This window comes from Chaetodon auriga, chromosome 5, assembly GCF_051107435.1.
Source record: "Chaetodon auriga isolate fChaAug3 chromosome 5, fChaAug3.hap1, whole genome shotgun sequence".
Lineage (NCBI taxonomy): Eukaryota > Metazoa > Chordata > Actinopteri > Chaetodontiformes > Chaetodontidae > Chaetodon > Chaetodon auriga.
The window spans coordinates 360,230-377,239 of NC_135078.1; the positions used below are offsets into that span (position 1 = coordinate 360,230).

The 17,010-nt window shown below is 39.1% G+C and overlaps 1 protein-coding gene across 2 annotated transcripts in view; it reads left to right on the forward strand.

The window, feature by feature from the left end:
- arid3c (AT rich interactive domain 3C (BRIGHT-like)) overlaps positions 1-6,719 on the forward strand; it is a 115,345-nt gene extending 108,626 nt beyond the window's left edge. For both annotated transcript variants that reach the window (XM_076730459.1, XM_076730460.1), the window contains exon 8: positions 1,575-6,719. In XM_076730459.1, the coding sequence (XP_076586574.1) occupies positions 1,575-1,744 (170 nt within the window). In that variant the 3' untranslated portion in view covers positions 1,745-6,719. The remainder of the gene's footprint in view (positions 1-1,574) is intronic.
- Positions 6,720-17,010: the final 10,291 nt, after the last annotated feature.

Below are 17,010 nucleotides of genomic sequence, written 5' to 3' on the forward strand. Positions count from 1 at the left end.
GTGTACTTTTATAGTTTTTATGTATTCAGTATTAATGTACAATGTAGGAAAAAAAAAAGAAAAAAAATGACTGGGAAGGTGAGTTTTACTCTTTAATATTAAATGTATATTCTAATAATGCTTCCCTCACTAAATTCTACATTATATTGACCCACTGAGCATACTTGCAGTTACAAATATTAGTATTGATGCTATAACATCTAGGCCACATGTTTAGAATTATTGTATCGTTTATCTTTTCTGATAGGATACATTTTTTGTTTGTCGAAAATTTTTAGAAAAGCAATTATTATTATTTTTTCAGCCTATTCATCTCAGTGTCCCAGGGTCAGAATCATGGAGTGAGAGGAATTGGATATCAACTGTAGCAATATCTTTTTTGATGTTATCACTGGAGGTCAACAAAGTAGGATTTTTTTTTTTTATCTAACAGATAGTGACTTCAAAATGCAATTTAATACTAAAACCACTTCTTTGAGTTCTTTATAGTTCTATGCAGTTACTGTATACTACTTTAATCTGATTGTGGTGTCAGATAGCTAGTTGTGTTTAGTTAGTAGTCAAATCCAATAATTCTATTGTCAAGATTTAAAATAAATAAATAAAAAAATCTGTTGTGAAAAATCTGTAATGTTGACTTCCACACCTTCAAAGTACATGGAAATATACATTGACTTTGACTCTGGAGAGCTCTGTTTAATGTTTTCTGACTGCTACACATGATGGAAATCCTGGGATTACATACATTCTCTGGATGTAATCCATAATGCAAATGCAGTTACATATGTAACACTCATTTGGAGTTGTAATAGGTCAGCTGACATCAGTTGGTTCAGTTACATGTATATGAAACAAAAAAGATATGCCTCTGATATAGATAGCTGTATTGATTAAAAATGAGACAGACAACTTAAAACAGTAGCTGAAACATCCTGTGTAGACAGGGTAAGGTAAAGGTATGTTAGAGCAATGTAACAATATCACAGGTTGTCAAGGGAAGTACAAATTATTTAAAAAAAGATGGTTTTCTACCAGCGGCATGGTGGTGCAGCAGGTAGTGTGTGCCTCACAGCAAGAAGGTCGTCGGTTCGATTCCCACTTCTGTGTGAAGTTTGCATGTTCTTCCCATGCATGCGTGGGTTCTCTCCGGGCACTCCAGCTTCCTCCCACAGACCAAAAACATGCTCATTAGATTAATTGGTGACTCTAAAAATTGTCCTTAGGTGTGAGTGTGAGCGTGAATGGTTGTCTGTCTCTATATGTTGCCCTGCAAATGACTGGCAACCGGTTCAGGGTGTACTCCGCCTCTCGCCCGTTGACTGCTGGGATAGGCTCCAGCCCCCCGCAACCCTGAAAGGGATAGTCGGTTCTACCTTTTAATTTATTTAATTTTAATGGAAGGTAATGGCTGCCTGGAAGGTGTAAAAAAGGCAATAGTGGGCAGTAGTGTGGTGCCATGTGTAGTAAACATACTGAAATATCTATTAAAAAAAAGCCTGGCATGGTCCTTTAAGAGCTGATACCAGGCCAGTGTTGAGTTTCAGGCTAACTTAGGCTTGATGTTTGTTCCCTAGGTGTCCTGTTTGCTCGGCAGTCAGCCATAGCAGCGATGACGGGGCACCGTGGGAAACACAGCAACTGTCAGACTCCGGGAAAGATGAGTCCCACACAGTTCCAGCCCTCCTGCTCTTCATCCTCTTCCACATCCTCCTCACTCTATGGGCAAAGAAGCTCCTCCCCCTGAGTTTCCTGTCCCTCCTCGCCTCCTTTTCCCATCTCACTGGGAAGGGGATCCATTCTTTTCTCAAAGACACAAAGCAATTGGAGTTACAATCATCAGATAAACTTCAGTTCATTGAAGGTGGCTTTCTCTCCATGCACATGATCAGATTCCTTGTTGGTCAGCTAACAACAGATTGAGGAGCAGCGAACTTGTAAAACAAAAAACAAACAAAATACTTAGTAAGAGATCTGGCCACCCCGTTCCCCCTGCTCCATCTGCTCTGAATTAGCAGTGTGTTTCAAGGACATTTAACCTGTCTGTGTTCCCACTGACTTGCACACCCTCAAAAACATATTCAGTGTCGCATAGTTCAAGGGCATGGTCACCCATCAACTTAATGCGTGACCTGGATGAAGCCAAATGAAGACTTCCTCTTGTACACCGTTTCATTCAAAAGATGAAGCAGCTGAACATTTAACATTCAGCAAGAGATTACTGTTGTTGATGATGTTCGACGGCTTTCTGACAGACATCAGAAACTCACTGCATACAGCTGATACCAAAGAAGAAAACAAATCTATGGTAGTTTAACAACTCCAGTATATACTGTGATCTTTAGCACCAATGAAGAAACCTTAAGATTATAGCAGGAATTCAAACAAGCAAAGCACATCCAATGTAGAAATCATCATGTATTCTGTAGAAAAGCTACTACTTAACAGTAGTGTCATCAGAGACAAGTTATTAATGGTAGTCAATGAAGGTGGACGGTTACTTAATAATACCTAAACACACACACATATATGTATATATATATATATATACATATATGTGTGTGTGTGTGTGTCACACACACACACACACACACACACACACACACGCACACATTATCAGGATCACATTAACCATATATATAATCTGGGGCAGTTGGCAGCTCTGCCCAGTTTGTAGTCAAGCCCTGTATATTGTATACATTAATGTTAATAGCACACAGTATGTAAGAAATTGAGGAAAATGAGAAAATGCACATGTGCCCAGGCAATTTATCTGAGCTAAGAAGACCACTGGAAATTTTAAGCTAGAAAATATAATTATAACCATATTACTTACACCACGTTTGCATTGTGTATTGCATTCTGGGATATAAACATCACATTCAAAAAATCTCTTTCACACAGTTAGGCTGAGTTAATCATATGTGTTTTGGACACAGTCATCACCTTTTAGTATGTTAGATAGTGTTCTAATCAGATGTGTTGTCACTATGATAGTTAGCTGATCAGATAAATAGCTAAACAGATAATTCACTGATTAAATCATCTGTTTCAGAAACTGGACAGTAACTGATTAGGTCTGCTCAGTTCTGTTGAGACGGCTATGGTGTACATGTAACAAAGCAAAGGGCTGCTCACAGCTCCTGTATAAGGACCTGCAATATGGCCATTAGAATGAGCATAATGCCATTAACAAGCTGCTGGCAACATTAATTTTGTCTTTTTTTGGCCAAGGTTTTCTTTAGTTATGATCACTAAATAAGTGTTGCTTGATTTTCACCTGACACCTGCCTAATCACAAGAACATGGTTTGATCATGGAACAAATTATTATTTCAAAACAAATTTGTTGTTTGTCAAGACCACAGGCCATCTTTCTCATGATAACCAAAAAATACAAAATCAAAACAAAATCAATACGAAATCTTGTTATTTTGGCCTTCCATTGTGTATGTGACAGTGACAGATTAAATTGTCATTAAGCATTGTTCCAGTCAAATGCTTTCCTCTTTTATGATGGTAAATACTGCAGTCAAAATCATTTTTCCACTGGTTGTGGTCAGAAATACCTGCAAAGCTGCAGCACATGAGATTGCACAGTAACAAGACAAGCACAAAGCTGATGTAATGTTGGCTGATGGAGCCTTGGGAAGAAATTAATCCAGAGTCCTCATATGGCATTGAATTTTTAGAAAATTGGTTGTGACAGTAAAGAGTAGAGCACTTCAGCCTGTATTCAGTAGCTGGACAGAAATAGAGGTAGTGACAGGAAATGCAAGACATGCAGTATGTAGGAAACCAGTCACACTGTAGTTTTATATTGTGAATAGAATGCAGTTTTTTTTTTTTTTTTAAGTAATGCACTCGTCTCTAACATCAGAGCTTCTCTCTTTCATTTCTCTTTTTTTCCCTGCTTTCATAAAGATATGAAATACTTTCTTTTTATTGTGTAAATTTATTAAAGCATTTAATTGCATTTAATTTTATTTATTATGTTGTACATTCAATCATGCAAATGTTGCATTCAGCTCTACCATTTTATTTACAAATCCTTTTTTGAGTCCTCTTGAATACCTCACCAATCTGCCTGAATATAATCATAGTAATGTATGAATACAAGATATACCTCATTCTTTTTTCTTTTCTTTTTTATTGTACAGCCACTTGAAGTAATCATTGGATTTCTTCTTCTTCTTCTTCTTCTTCTTCTTCTTCTTATTATTATTATTATTATTAGTAGTAGTAGTAGTAGTAGTAGTATTAGTAGTAGTATTATTTGTATGGTTGTAACACAGAAGGGAATATATTACTAATACACATCTACCTCATTTGTTATAGACCGTGCCAACAACTATGTTCACAATCTTAATTGCCTTTGCATTCATGGTGTCTCATATCCATGTTCCTGTATGAACACAAAATGCTTTTTAGTTATACAAAAAACAATAGATTATGATGTAGAATTAGGCAACAAATGCAACAAAGCAACCTTTTGTGAGACATAGGAGGGACACTTGTCAAAACAAATCAAATCTGCATGAAAACATGAACATAAAAAAGAGAACAGCACCTGGTAACAATTAATGGCAATGACATATTTTTTATTTGCCTTGTCAGCTGTGAGCCCTGAGGATGATGATGTGACTCAGTAAGTACTAGGATAGGAGATTTTTTTCTCCTGAGATGCAGTGGAGAAAGACCTTTCGAAGAGATTAGAGACTGAGACTTTCACATATACTGTTCATCAGGTCAAAATTAGAGCCCGGCAGGCAAATCAATGGGCCGATATTAACGCCCCATATATTATATCAGCTGAAAGGCAAATGTCAAAAATGTCAAAATATGTAGAAAGAAAAAAAAAGTACAGGTCATTATATTGGATTTTTCTCAAACATTGATACCACTTCCAACCTAAAAAATTAGTATTGGTTGGTCTAATTGCCTGTGTTAGCAATTTTGCACTGTGCTTCCTGGTCTATCAATCCATCTGGTTAACACTTTGTTACAAATATTAACTACTGGGCAGATTTCCAACAGATTTATTGAGGATATTCATGGTCCCCGGAAGGTGATTCTGAGGGATTTTGGGATCTCCCAACCTTGACTTTAACAACACTATCCGGCCAAAACTCCCCTACTGGTAAAGTTCTAAGAACTGCCTTGTTGTGTGCATTTTTGGAGTTGCTGTCTTCCTCACTGTGCAGGATTTTTCATGCAGATTGTTGACTGTTTTTGATTTAAAATGCTGTGTGTTCAGTTTCATGATGACAGTTTAACACAGCAGGCTGATTACTGGTGTTAAAGCTAATGATATATTGTGTGAATACACTGTATGTGCAGTATAAATGATGTTGTGCAGCAGAGAACAAACCTCAGTTTCAGGTGGTTCTTTATAATTCTTGTGTTTAATTGAAAAGTGTTCTTTAGCAATCAGAGAATTCTGTAGGCACATAGAGCAAAGATCCAAGAAAAAAGTCCCTTCCTCAAACTAAGTGTTGCATCCTTGAGCACTAAATCAATGATATCAGCCCAGTTATTATTTTTAATAGATTTGAATACATTTTCTCATAGCAGCTAGCTAGACATCTGACTTTCCTAATCTGGAAAATCTGTAACATTGTTTCAGTCATCTTGGCATTCATATTGTCCTGGCAGAACTAGAGTCTTCTGAGACCTTAGATAACTTTATTATTATCTGTCTCAAAATGTTATCCACCCTTAATAGAATTGCAAAGCAGGAAAAGTTATATTAGGCATCCAAGGCTCTTGAAATAAAAGTCCAGTTCACTTTCACAATGTTAGGTGACTCTCAGTTGGAACTCTTGAACTGTCCTGGTTGAATCACCACTACAAAAAAAATCAACAATTGTTTTAGAATGATATCAAGTACAAGGTGTTTTATATTAGGAAACATCCAATAATAGTGCTTAAAATTGTGTTGCATGTGTTGCTAACGGAATCTAATGTAATTTTAAGATTATATTTTGTAGCAACACTTGCTACAACGTGCTGTGAATTCTACTACAGTATTGATCATTTGTCAGTTGCCTAAGACTACCTATTTTGCTTTCTGACATGGATCCAAAAAGGACCACTCATGGCCATGCAACTTATATGTGTCTCTCAAAAGCAAAGGCAGACATAGTGTTGCAAAACCTCTAGACATGAGTTCAGGGTGGATGCTTGGATCAACAAAGCATGTGACACTATTTGGAACCTGTCTCCAAACAATAATGTAGTTTTTGAACAGTCTAGTCTGCAATCACTGAACACTTCAGATGACTGCAGCATGGAATAACTTTCACCATTCAAAAGCTTTTTCAAGCTGTGACCATGTTGTCTTGATTTTTTTGGTCATAACCAATAACAGAGCAGACAAGCAAAGAGAAAATGAGAGCTCTGCATGCAGAAAAAATAAAAATAAATTTGCTTATGTAATTAAATAACATGTTTACTTTGTATTTTAGCTATGTCATGGTGGTAGTTTTTTAATTATGCAATGCTGATAGATTTTTAACACTAATTACATTATTAACTGTGTCTGAAGCTTTAAATATTTTTTGTCTTTGTTATTTTTCTTCCCCTTTCATTTATCTTGGATGAATCCAGCATATTATGGGAATGTTGGATTGTGGTGCTCAGGGGTTAAAAATGTACAAAAAGGTAAAAGAGATTTTCCTGTTTTGCCATTTGACTTAGCGTATTTAGAAATAAAGTTATGCTTCGAGTGAAATGCTTTCTGTGCCATGCTTCTTTTAGTAGTGACTCCAATGACTAGTTACAGACCCATTTCCCTCTTAAATGTAGACTGCAAAATTCCGGCCAAAATTGATGCAGCAGGCTACAACCCACATAATTGTCATATGATCAAACTGGGTTTATGTTGGAGAGACATTCACAAAACCAGGCAACTTCTGTATATTCTTAACACTGAAGTCCAACATAGCCTCATTGAGCCAACTCTAACCCCCCATTGTATAATATGCATAATAAGCTTCTCAGGTGCTCCTCAAACATCAGTGGGCATTGGAAACTCAACCAGCACTAATATCTGAGCTCATATTCACGTGGTGCAGTCATTCTCAAGCTTTCCCCTATACTGTGTGTTTCTGCTCAGCTACGATTATCTACCAATATCAGTACTAACTCTATAGTCTCTAATAAGACATTTATCCTGAATGATTTCTTCTCCTCCCATGGACTGGATTTTCTGTCTGATTTTTTGTCACAAAGACCTGGCTGAGTGTCAGTGAGTTGAGCCCATTTTCTGAACTTTTGCCGCCAGACTGTTTCTATTTTAACTTGTTGTGTATAAATGATGCAGCAATGAAGTGAAGATGATGAAGAAGTTCTCCCGCGATACTGTCTTGTTCATATATAAAAAGGTTTATTAAAGCAAGTACAGCATCTCAGACAGCATGCTATGTCTGGGTGGTTTCAGCCAATAGAATCAACACACACATACAGCATCTCAGACATGAATTATATAGGGGAGTTGTGTTCATACAACTAACACAGAAGGGTTGAAGAAGACCCAATATGGTTATGGCAGAGCATATGCTGCAAAATAAAAGAGTGCCTAATACGGTCATGGCCTCTCAACGTTTATGTTAATGGTTTACATTATATACGGGTGGAAAGATTCCTCAAGCCCAGGAGGTAAGAGTTTCCTGCAGAAGAGCAGATACTACAAACTCACCAAGAACCACTGGCCGAGGAGGAGGAGTAGCAACTGTCTTTAAGAAGCTGTTTCAGGGAGTGTGCAGACCAGCTCAGTCAGATGGTTCTGTACATGTTCAACCTGAGTCTCAGTCTGGAGAGAGTCCCAGCCCTGTGGAAGACCTCCTGCGTGGTGCCAGTTCCAAAAACAGCCCATCCCAGGGAACCAAGCCACTACAGACCTGTCGACCTAACCTCCCACCTCATGAAGACCATGGAGAGGGTCGTCCTCAGCCACCTCCGCACACAGGTGAGCTCTGTGCTGGACCCGCTGCAGTTCGCATATCGACCTGGCATCGGGGTGGACGATGCCATCACCTACTGCTACACTGGGCCCTGTCTCACCTGGAGTCCCCCGGAAGCACTGTGAGAGTCATGTTTTTTGACTTCTCCAGTGCTTTCAACACCATCCAGCCTTCAATGCTGCGGGGGAAAATGGAGGCGGCTGGTGTGGACCAACAGCTGGCTGCATGGACCATCGACTACCTCACTGACAGACCACAGTATGTGAGGCTACACAGCTGTGTGTCAGATGTGGTAGTCAGCAGCACAGGGGCCCCCCAGGGTACGGTGCTGTCACCGTTCCTTTTCACCCTCTACACCTCGGACTTCATGCACAACTCCACCCTCTGTCATCTGCAGAAATTCTCTGATGACAGTGCCATTGTTGGCTGTGTGTCAGAGGAGAATGAGCAGGAGTACAGGGGGGTCATCACGGACTTCGTGGACTGGTGTCAGCAGAACCACCTGATCCTAAACACCAGCAAGACCAAGGAGATGATTATTGATTTCCAAAGAAAACCTTCCCCTCACACACCGGTGAACATCCAGGGCTCGGACATTGACATGGTGGACTCATTTAAGTACCTGGGTGTTCACCTCAACAATAAGCTGGACTGGACAGACAATACTAATGCCCTGTACAGGAAGGGCCAGAGTCGCCTACACCTGCTGAGGAGACTGAGGTCCTTTGGTGTGTGCAGGCCTCTACTCCGGACTTTCTATGACACTGTGGTGGCCTCTGCAGTGTTTTATGCCATAGTATGCTGGGGAGGGGGCAGCAGAGACAGAGACAGGAAGAGACTGAACAAACTGGTTAAGAGAGCCAGCTCTGTCCTGGGCTGCCCACTGGACTCCATCGAGGAGGTGGCGGACAGAAGGATGTTAGCCAAGCTGACATCCATCGTGGACAACTCCTCCCACCCCCTGCACCACACTGTGAGGACCTTGAGCAGCTCCTTCAGCACAAGACTTTTACATCCCCACACTGTAAAAATAATTAATGTGGTTTAACTTAAAAACTTAAGTTCAATTGCTGCCTTAAAAGCATGAGTTAACTCAATATCAAGATATGCTTTGTTTCAGCTCACAAAGTTAAGTTACACAAGTTGTTTAACCAATTGTCATTTGTTGTTTAAACTTGATACTCTGAGTTTAAACAACTTACTATGTTACATTTTACATTCAAGAAAACTTGCTTTTTCTAGTAAAAGAAACATACAGTTCTACACAATTTAGACTTACAATTTTAAGTTAAGATAATTTTGACCATATTAATACCAATTGACATTTCAAGTTATGTTCACTTGTGTTTTTAAGGCAGCAACTGAACTTAAGTTTTCAAATTAAAACGACTTATGTTTTTAAATGGTATCCCTTATCTAAACTAATAACAGCAAGTTTACCAGTTTCCTTCAACTTCACATAATCAACTTGCAACTCATCTGTTCAAATATAAAACGTTTATTTGAAAAACTGCCTCAACTTACAGCCTTCATTCCTATGAATACATCTTTGGCTGTTGATTGAATGGATTCAGCTCCAAAAACCACCACACATTGAAACATCTTCAAAACTTTCAGAAGTAAACAGATGTGTCAAAGTCAGACACATAAACATCCAACAAGAAATTTTACACAGCATGTTCAGCAACATTGATGTTGGTTGGTGCTGAAAAAGCACAAAGTTCACAGCGAATCTTAGCGACTGGATTGGATCCTTTTTTGTGCTCCTTTAGATGTTGTGCAAATTCCACATGAGTTTGGAAGACTGTTAGACAGTTTGGGTAAATGCAGCTGAAACCCCGTCTTCCACGTCCATGACTGTCTTTATAATGATTCACAATTTTCTCATTGAAAGTGGCAAAACTGCAAAACTTACAACTCCACTTCATCCACCAAACTTCAATGGATGAAATATCTGCACCTGAAACACAGAACATAGTCACATGTCATGCTATAGCAAACTTTTAATCAGTCATATGAATTGAAAACTTGACAAAGAGGATTAACTTTACACAATGGCAACAGTAATCATATATGGGGTGCTAAATGTAAAAACTTGATTACAGTTTTCAAATTTATATTTTCAATATTTAGTTCATTTTCTTCACATTTAGCTCATTTTACACACACTTGAGACATAAATTATTAAAAAATTTGGTTACATGTGAACGAAAATGAAATGTTAAATCTAAATGTTAAACCTATCTAAATCATTTAGATTTAACATATAGATTTAGCATTTAGATTTAGCATTTCTTTTTCGTTCACATATAACCAAAATTTTAAATAATTTATATCTCAAATGTGTGTGAAATGAGCTAAATGTGAAGAAAATGAACTAAACATTGAAAATATATCAGCTTGAAAACTGTTATCGAAGTTTTACATTTGGCACCCCATAACAATGAACTTCAATTTGATTAATGATCTGAGCAACCATGCTTGTTTACACAGCCCTAGCTGACTTTTCGTTATGAAATTTAGAAAATCATTAGAAACTCATGAGAAAATTTTCCATTAACATTACTAAACCATCCAGCCCCTCCACTGTCCAGGTGTTAATACCCACACCCAACAGCACCAGCATACTCACACATTCACAACTTCAACACACACTTCCATAGTCTTTCACAAATACAAAGAAAAAAAAGCTTTCAGCATTGTATGAACTGTACTTAATTAAGTTATTGGTTTACTTCTCTATTAATTTAATAATCATTTTACAGCAATATGTCATTGACATTCATGCCAATAAAGCATACAGCCCCAACAGGACGCCATTAAATAGTCAACGCCATTACGTGCAATGAACTAAATTAGCCGCCAGCTAGCTTTATCACCACTTAATAGTGATGTATATTGCATATCTAAAACAACAACAGAAATTATTTTAAATTCGCTCATGACAAGAGGAAGTCACCAACATGTACAAAACGAGGCGCCCACCATAGTTCTCTCCTTCTAGCAGCACACTGTGGTTAGCTAACGTTAGCGGCTGCAAGCCGCGCATTTTATTTATTTTACCATCACTGCAGTGTCTTGCAAGAACACCAACTGGACCTTAATTCCACTGCAAACACCACTAAACCGATAGCTCTACAATTTTACGGTAAAATTGCACTTCTCACAGTGAGAAACACCATATTAACATTAATTTAAGGTGAAGGTGAGTAACGTTAATAAAGCAGCCAATATAGCGCTACTCACTTAAGTCTTTCAAATTGGCAGGTTTAGTCCGAGCTGAACACAAACCAACATCTGCGTGGATAACGTTGCATGAAAGGGAAATAATACACGCAGTTCATTTAATAACGTGGAATATCCTCAAATCCTCTCAATTCGGACAATACAGCAGCAACACAGCAGGGAAGCAGCTAACCGCTGACAAATTAAGCCACACACACACACCTTACCAGGGCCACGGCTAATTACTGACAACTCCGCTACAAACAACACCGGTACCATACGAAACTTAAACAAGACGCCATGAAGGTGCTTCTGTGAGAGTTAATGAAAATAAACAGTTAACTAACAATTTGAATCACTTACCTTACGTCGTCTGTATCGTGTCTGTCCTCAACCAAAACTGTCAAAGCGCGGTTGAAATCATGTCAATCATCAAGTCGCTTTCAAAACGTATCCATCCGCCGCTTGTCTTTTCACTGTTGTCGTTATGCTCGGTTGGTGTTCTTTTGTTAATGGCCAATAGCTTCTGGGTGCATCACTTGTTTCAGTTTAATAAAATCCTATATCCTTTTTATCAGTCTTGTGTCAAATGACAGCGCTTTAAGACCAATTTTCCAGGACTATTTGCATTGCGCATTAATGCAACTCTACCACATAATGCGACGTTTAGAAGTCACGCAAATTTGCAACTCACACTGTTAAGTTATGTTGGCACCATGAAATTTTTATACAATTGAACTGACTTATAAACCTGAGTTTTAAACTTGATAAATCAAGAAATTCAGTTGAAATTGCATAAATCGTTATGTTAAGTAGAAGTAAATTACAGGAAGAAGTGACCATGACTTATTGATCAAATCCTTTTTTACAGTGCAGTGCAGGAAGGAGCGCTACCACAGGTCATTCCTGCCCACAGCCATCAGACTGTATAACAGTGCACAATAACATCAACTCAAATGCAAGCCATACTGATCACATCTCACATTTTTCCTGTTTTCATGTGCAGTCGTCATTTTTAAATGAGTAATACATATAAGTAAATAAGCATGTATGTATTGTATATATTGTAAATTCCATAGGGTATATAATATAACTGTGCAATATTTTGCTTGTCCTCTTGTCCTCTGACTTCTTGTACTCTGTCCTGTTGCTGCTGTAACATGTGAATTTCCCCCCATTGTGGGATAAATAAAGTCTATCTTATCTTATCTTATCTTTCACTGTAGGCACCTGTCATCAGACTCTTACTTGAGCTTCGAATTAAGTATGTTTTAGTGGGATCCCTCCCACCCGGTACTATGTGCCGTGGTTTACCGACCACCCAGATATAATAGGGATTGCCTGAATGACTTCTCCAATTTCTTGGCTGGGATTATGCCAAAATATGACAGGGTCTTAATCGTCGGAGATTTTAATATTCATGTTTGGTGTCCAACAGCTGGTCAAAGACTTTTTAAGCCTTATTGACTCTTTTAACCTCGTTCAATCTGTGACAGGTCCTACTCAAGAGCATGGCCATACTACCTGTATGGCCATACTACCTGTCTTTAATACTGAAATTTCTTCTTCTTTTCTGATCACATGCCTGTTTTATTTGAGGTTTCTCTTCATATTCTCGTCATATTATTAATTCATCCTCTACTGCTCGCCACTGTTGTAAATTTAACTCTTCCACTTCTGTTCATTTCTCCACTGCTTTCAAAAGTGCTGTTGACACTCACTCGGAGTAACACTACTGGTAACACTACTCGCACTGTTAGACGAGAGTGCAGGAAGGCTGAACGCAGGTGGAAAAAAGACAGGTTACAGGTGTCTTTTGACATTTTGAAGGACAGCTGGTCCAGCTATCAGAAAACTTCAAAATAGAAAAGGCAAGATATTTCTCTAATACAATGTCAAGTAGCTGACAGAGACAATGTTGCAAAACACAAACTCAGTTTATTTACAAAAGGACGAACAAAAGGCGCACTCAAAGTGGAAAATAACCAAAAACTACGCTGGAGACTGAGGCTGATAGGCACACCAAGCAGGACCTTAGATAAAAGCCTCAGCTGGAAGAAGCTGGATTTCACCACTGAATTAATTTGTTTGTCCAATTTAAAATCACTGTCTATAATCACCCCAAATTTTTTACAGTGGATTTTATGTATGGACTCAGTGAGCTCAGGTCCATATGGGGGCCACCTCGCGCATTACTTGGTCTAAATAACAGAACTTCTGTTTTATTTTCGTTAAAATTTTAAAAATTCAAAGCCATCTATGTCCTTCAGACAGTCCAACAGTGGCTCTAAGGAGCCATTTTGTTTCAGGGGCAGATAAATTTGTGTGTCATCTGCATAAAAATGGAAAGCTATGTCATGCTTTCTTAAAATGGACCCCATGGGGGGCATATAAAGGGAAAAGAGGATAGGCCAGAGAATGGACCCCTGAGACAACACACAATCACCAAGAAGCGTAAGAATAGCAGAATGCCCAGAATCAATGGCTAATAAAAGATCATTAAAAATCTTTAAAAGTGTAGATTCAGTGCTGTGAAATGCTTTAAAACCAGACTGGAGCAACTCAAGAACACCATGTGAGTTTAAAAAGAACTGCAGTTGACAGAGCACAACTTTTTCCAGAATTTTGGATAAAAAAGGAAGTTTAGAAAACTACGCTGGAGACTGAGGCTGATAGGCACACCCCCCCCCCCATCTGCTTCCCTTGTTGTGTCCCCGGAGATTTTCAATGATAAGGTCATGACCATCAGAGCAGACGTCTTACCCCCATCCTATGACTCCTCCATTACTGTCACTTCCTCTGCTGTCTTTAAGCAGTTTGAACCTGTGTCTCTTTCCCAGTTAATGGAGGTTATTGGTCACATGAAACCCTAAACCTGTCCCACTGTTTTTGTTCCCTCTCACTTTTTCAAGGAGATCTGTGAGACTATTGGACCTTGTATCCACTCAATTATAAACAGCAGTTTGGCCTCTGGGATTGTTACAACTAATTTTAAACATGCAGTTATTGAACCACTGATCCTAACCTGCACACCTCAGTCCTTTCAAACTTTAGGAACATTTCTAAACTTCCTTTTTTATCCAAAATTCTGGAAAAAGTTGTGCTCTGTCAACTGCAGTTCTTTTTAAACTCACATGGTGTTCTTGAGTTGCTCCAGTCTGGTTTTAAAGCATTTCACAGCACTGAATCTACACTTTTAAAGATTTTTAATAATCTTTTATTAGCCATTGATTCTGGGCATTCTGCTATTCTTACGCTTCTTGGTGATTGTGTGTTGTCTCAGGGGTCCATTCTCTGGCCTATCCTCTTTTCCCTTTATATGCCCCCCATGGGGTCCATTTTAAGAAAGCATGACATAGCTTTCCATTTTTATGCAGATGACACACAAATTTATCTGCCCCTGAAACAAAATGGCTCCTTAGAGCCACTGTTGGACTGTCTGAAGGACATAGATGGCTTTGAATTTTTAAAATTTTAACGAAAATAAAACAGAAGTTCTGTTATTTAGACCAAGTAATGCGCGAGGTGGCCCCCATATGGACCTGAGCTCACTGAGTCCATACATAAAATCCACTGTAAAAAATTTGGGGTGATTATAGACAGTGATTTTAAATTGGACAAACAAATTAATTCAGTGGTGAAATCCAGCTTCTTCCAGCTGAGGCTTTTATCTAAGGTCCTGCTTGGTGTGCCTATCAGCCTCAGTCTCCAGCGTAGTTTTTGGTTATTTTCCACTTTGAGTGCGCCTTTTGTTCGTCCTTTTGTAAATAAACTGAGTTTGTGTTTTGCAACATTGTCTCTGTTTTTGGTCTGCTCATTTGAGTCCTGAAAATATACTATTTAAGGAAAAATCCTTAACAGTACGAACTGGCCAAAATTATGGACTCAGCAGATCCAATGCGGGCTGCAATGTCTAGCCAGGAGGAAGTGTCGTGGGATTTTGCTACAGTGCAACATGCCTCTAGTCGTCTGTTAAGTATCTGACAGGGCTCCTGCGCAGTGGCTGATTACGCCATGCACTTTCGGACCCTGGCAGCTGGCAGTGGAACGAGACGGCGCTGCAAGGACTTTTCATCCAGGGGCCTCAGCAAACAAGTTAAGGATGTGTTGGCTTCCCACGATGATCCTCCTGGTCTGGACACACTAATCATGTAAATGCAGTCGTTTTTGAATTTCTTTTGAAATACATGCTTTTGTTCTGAATTTAGTGAAAAAACAGGACGTAGCGTCTGTTAGCTCCATAAGCTTCACACAGAGACCAAGGAGCACCTGTAGCGGTGATGTCCGCTAGTTCATCTCCCTCCTTTTTTGTTAATCACTCCATGCTTTGCGAACTGTATGAATGAAGTTTATGAGAGGTTCCTGATGAAGAATGTATTTTGACTGTGAAGACTGCCACTGGGGAATGACTCTGCCGTTGGTTGAGGAGCAGGCTAAAGTGGTTAGTGTTGCTTGATGTGTTCTTATCGGTATTGGCTACGGTGCTAAGCCACATTATTTAACTGATGTTGTCTCTTATTTTGTATACTTGAACATTTAGTTCTACATTGTTGGTCATGGTCATCTCCAGTAATCATCATGACATGATTATTTTTCCATACTTTTCAGTTTCCACACTCACCCTTGGTTCTTGGTCACCCCTGGTTAAAATTGCATAATCCTCACATAGACTGGTCTCAAGGTAGGATTTTAGGCTGGAGTCCCCACTGTCACACTCTGTGCCTTCGCTTGGCCCTTCCGCTGGATGGGGGGAGCTCCGGTTTCTCTAATGTATCTGACTGTGTTGATCTTTCCTGTATTCCTCCTGCATATCATGACCTGCGAGAGGTGTTCAGCAAGGAGTGTGCTCTCTCTCTCCCCCCTCATTGACCATACGACTGCGCCATTGACCTGCTTCCAGGGGCTTCTCTTCCCTCCAGCAGACTGTACAATCTGTCACAACCTGAACGAGAAGCCATGGAACGATACATCAAGGAGTCACTTGCAGCAGGTATCATTCGGCCCTCCTCCTCCCCTGTGGGAGCAGGGTTTTTCTTTGTGTCCATGAAGGACAAGTCACTTAGACCCTGCATAGGTTTTCGTGGACTTAACGACATAACTGTTAAGAGTAAGTATCCTCTGCCTCTCATGAACTCACACTGTAAAAAATTACCACCATTTCACAATAATTAACAGTATTATTTTACAGTAACTTGTTGTAATTAAGTTCTCCTGTAATATCCCAATGAATACCTGTAAAAACTACAGTATCTTTGGATTTTACAGCACTAAACTGTTATTTTACAGTAAAATCCTGCCATCAAAAAACCTGTTATATCACAACAAGGTCTGTAATATCACAGCAACACAGTAAAAAAAAATGCAAGGATTTCACAGCATTCAGCAGTATTATTACAGTGAAATATTGTATTCAAATATTCCCGGGTAAGTCACATGACGTAACCGCACTCGGCACTGAACCTGAAGATGCCATTTCCCTTTTCTCTTCTGGGCTGAATGGAGAAGGTGAGCTGCATGCATAACCTGTGTTTGCAGTACACTCATGTTATTTTAGATGATAATAATATGTCAGTTACACCATTACCAAATATTAGCACTATTAGCTAACTAGCTAACATTAGCTAGCTGTAGCGTTTGCCCGTGTGGTCTGATATAGGCTGGCTAACGCTAGCCAGCTAACGTTAGCGTTTGCTAGCGTGTGAAAAGGCACAGGTGAACACCTTGATAAATGCTGCCTGCAATACATAAGTCTATTTAAAACTGAAACTATCTTTGCTTATTAACAGGTGCTTCTTGGGCATCAATCCTGAAAGAGCGGACAACAG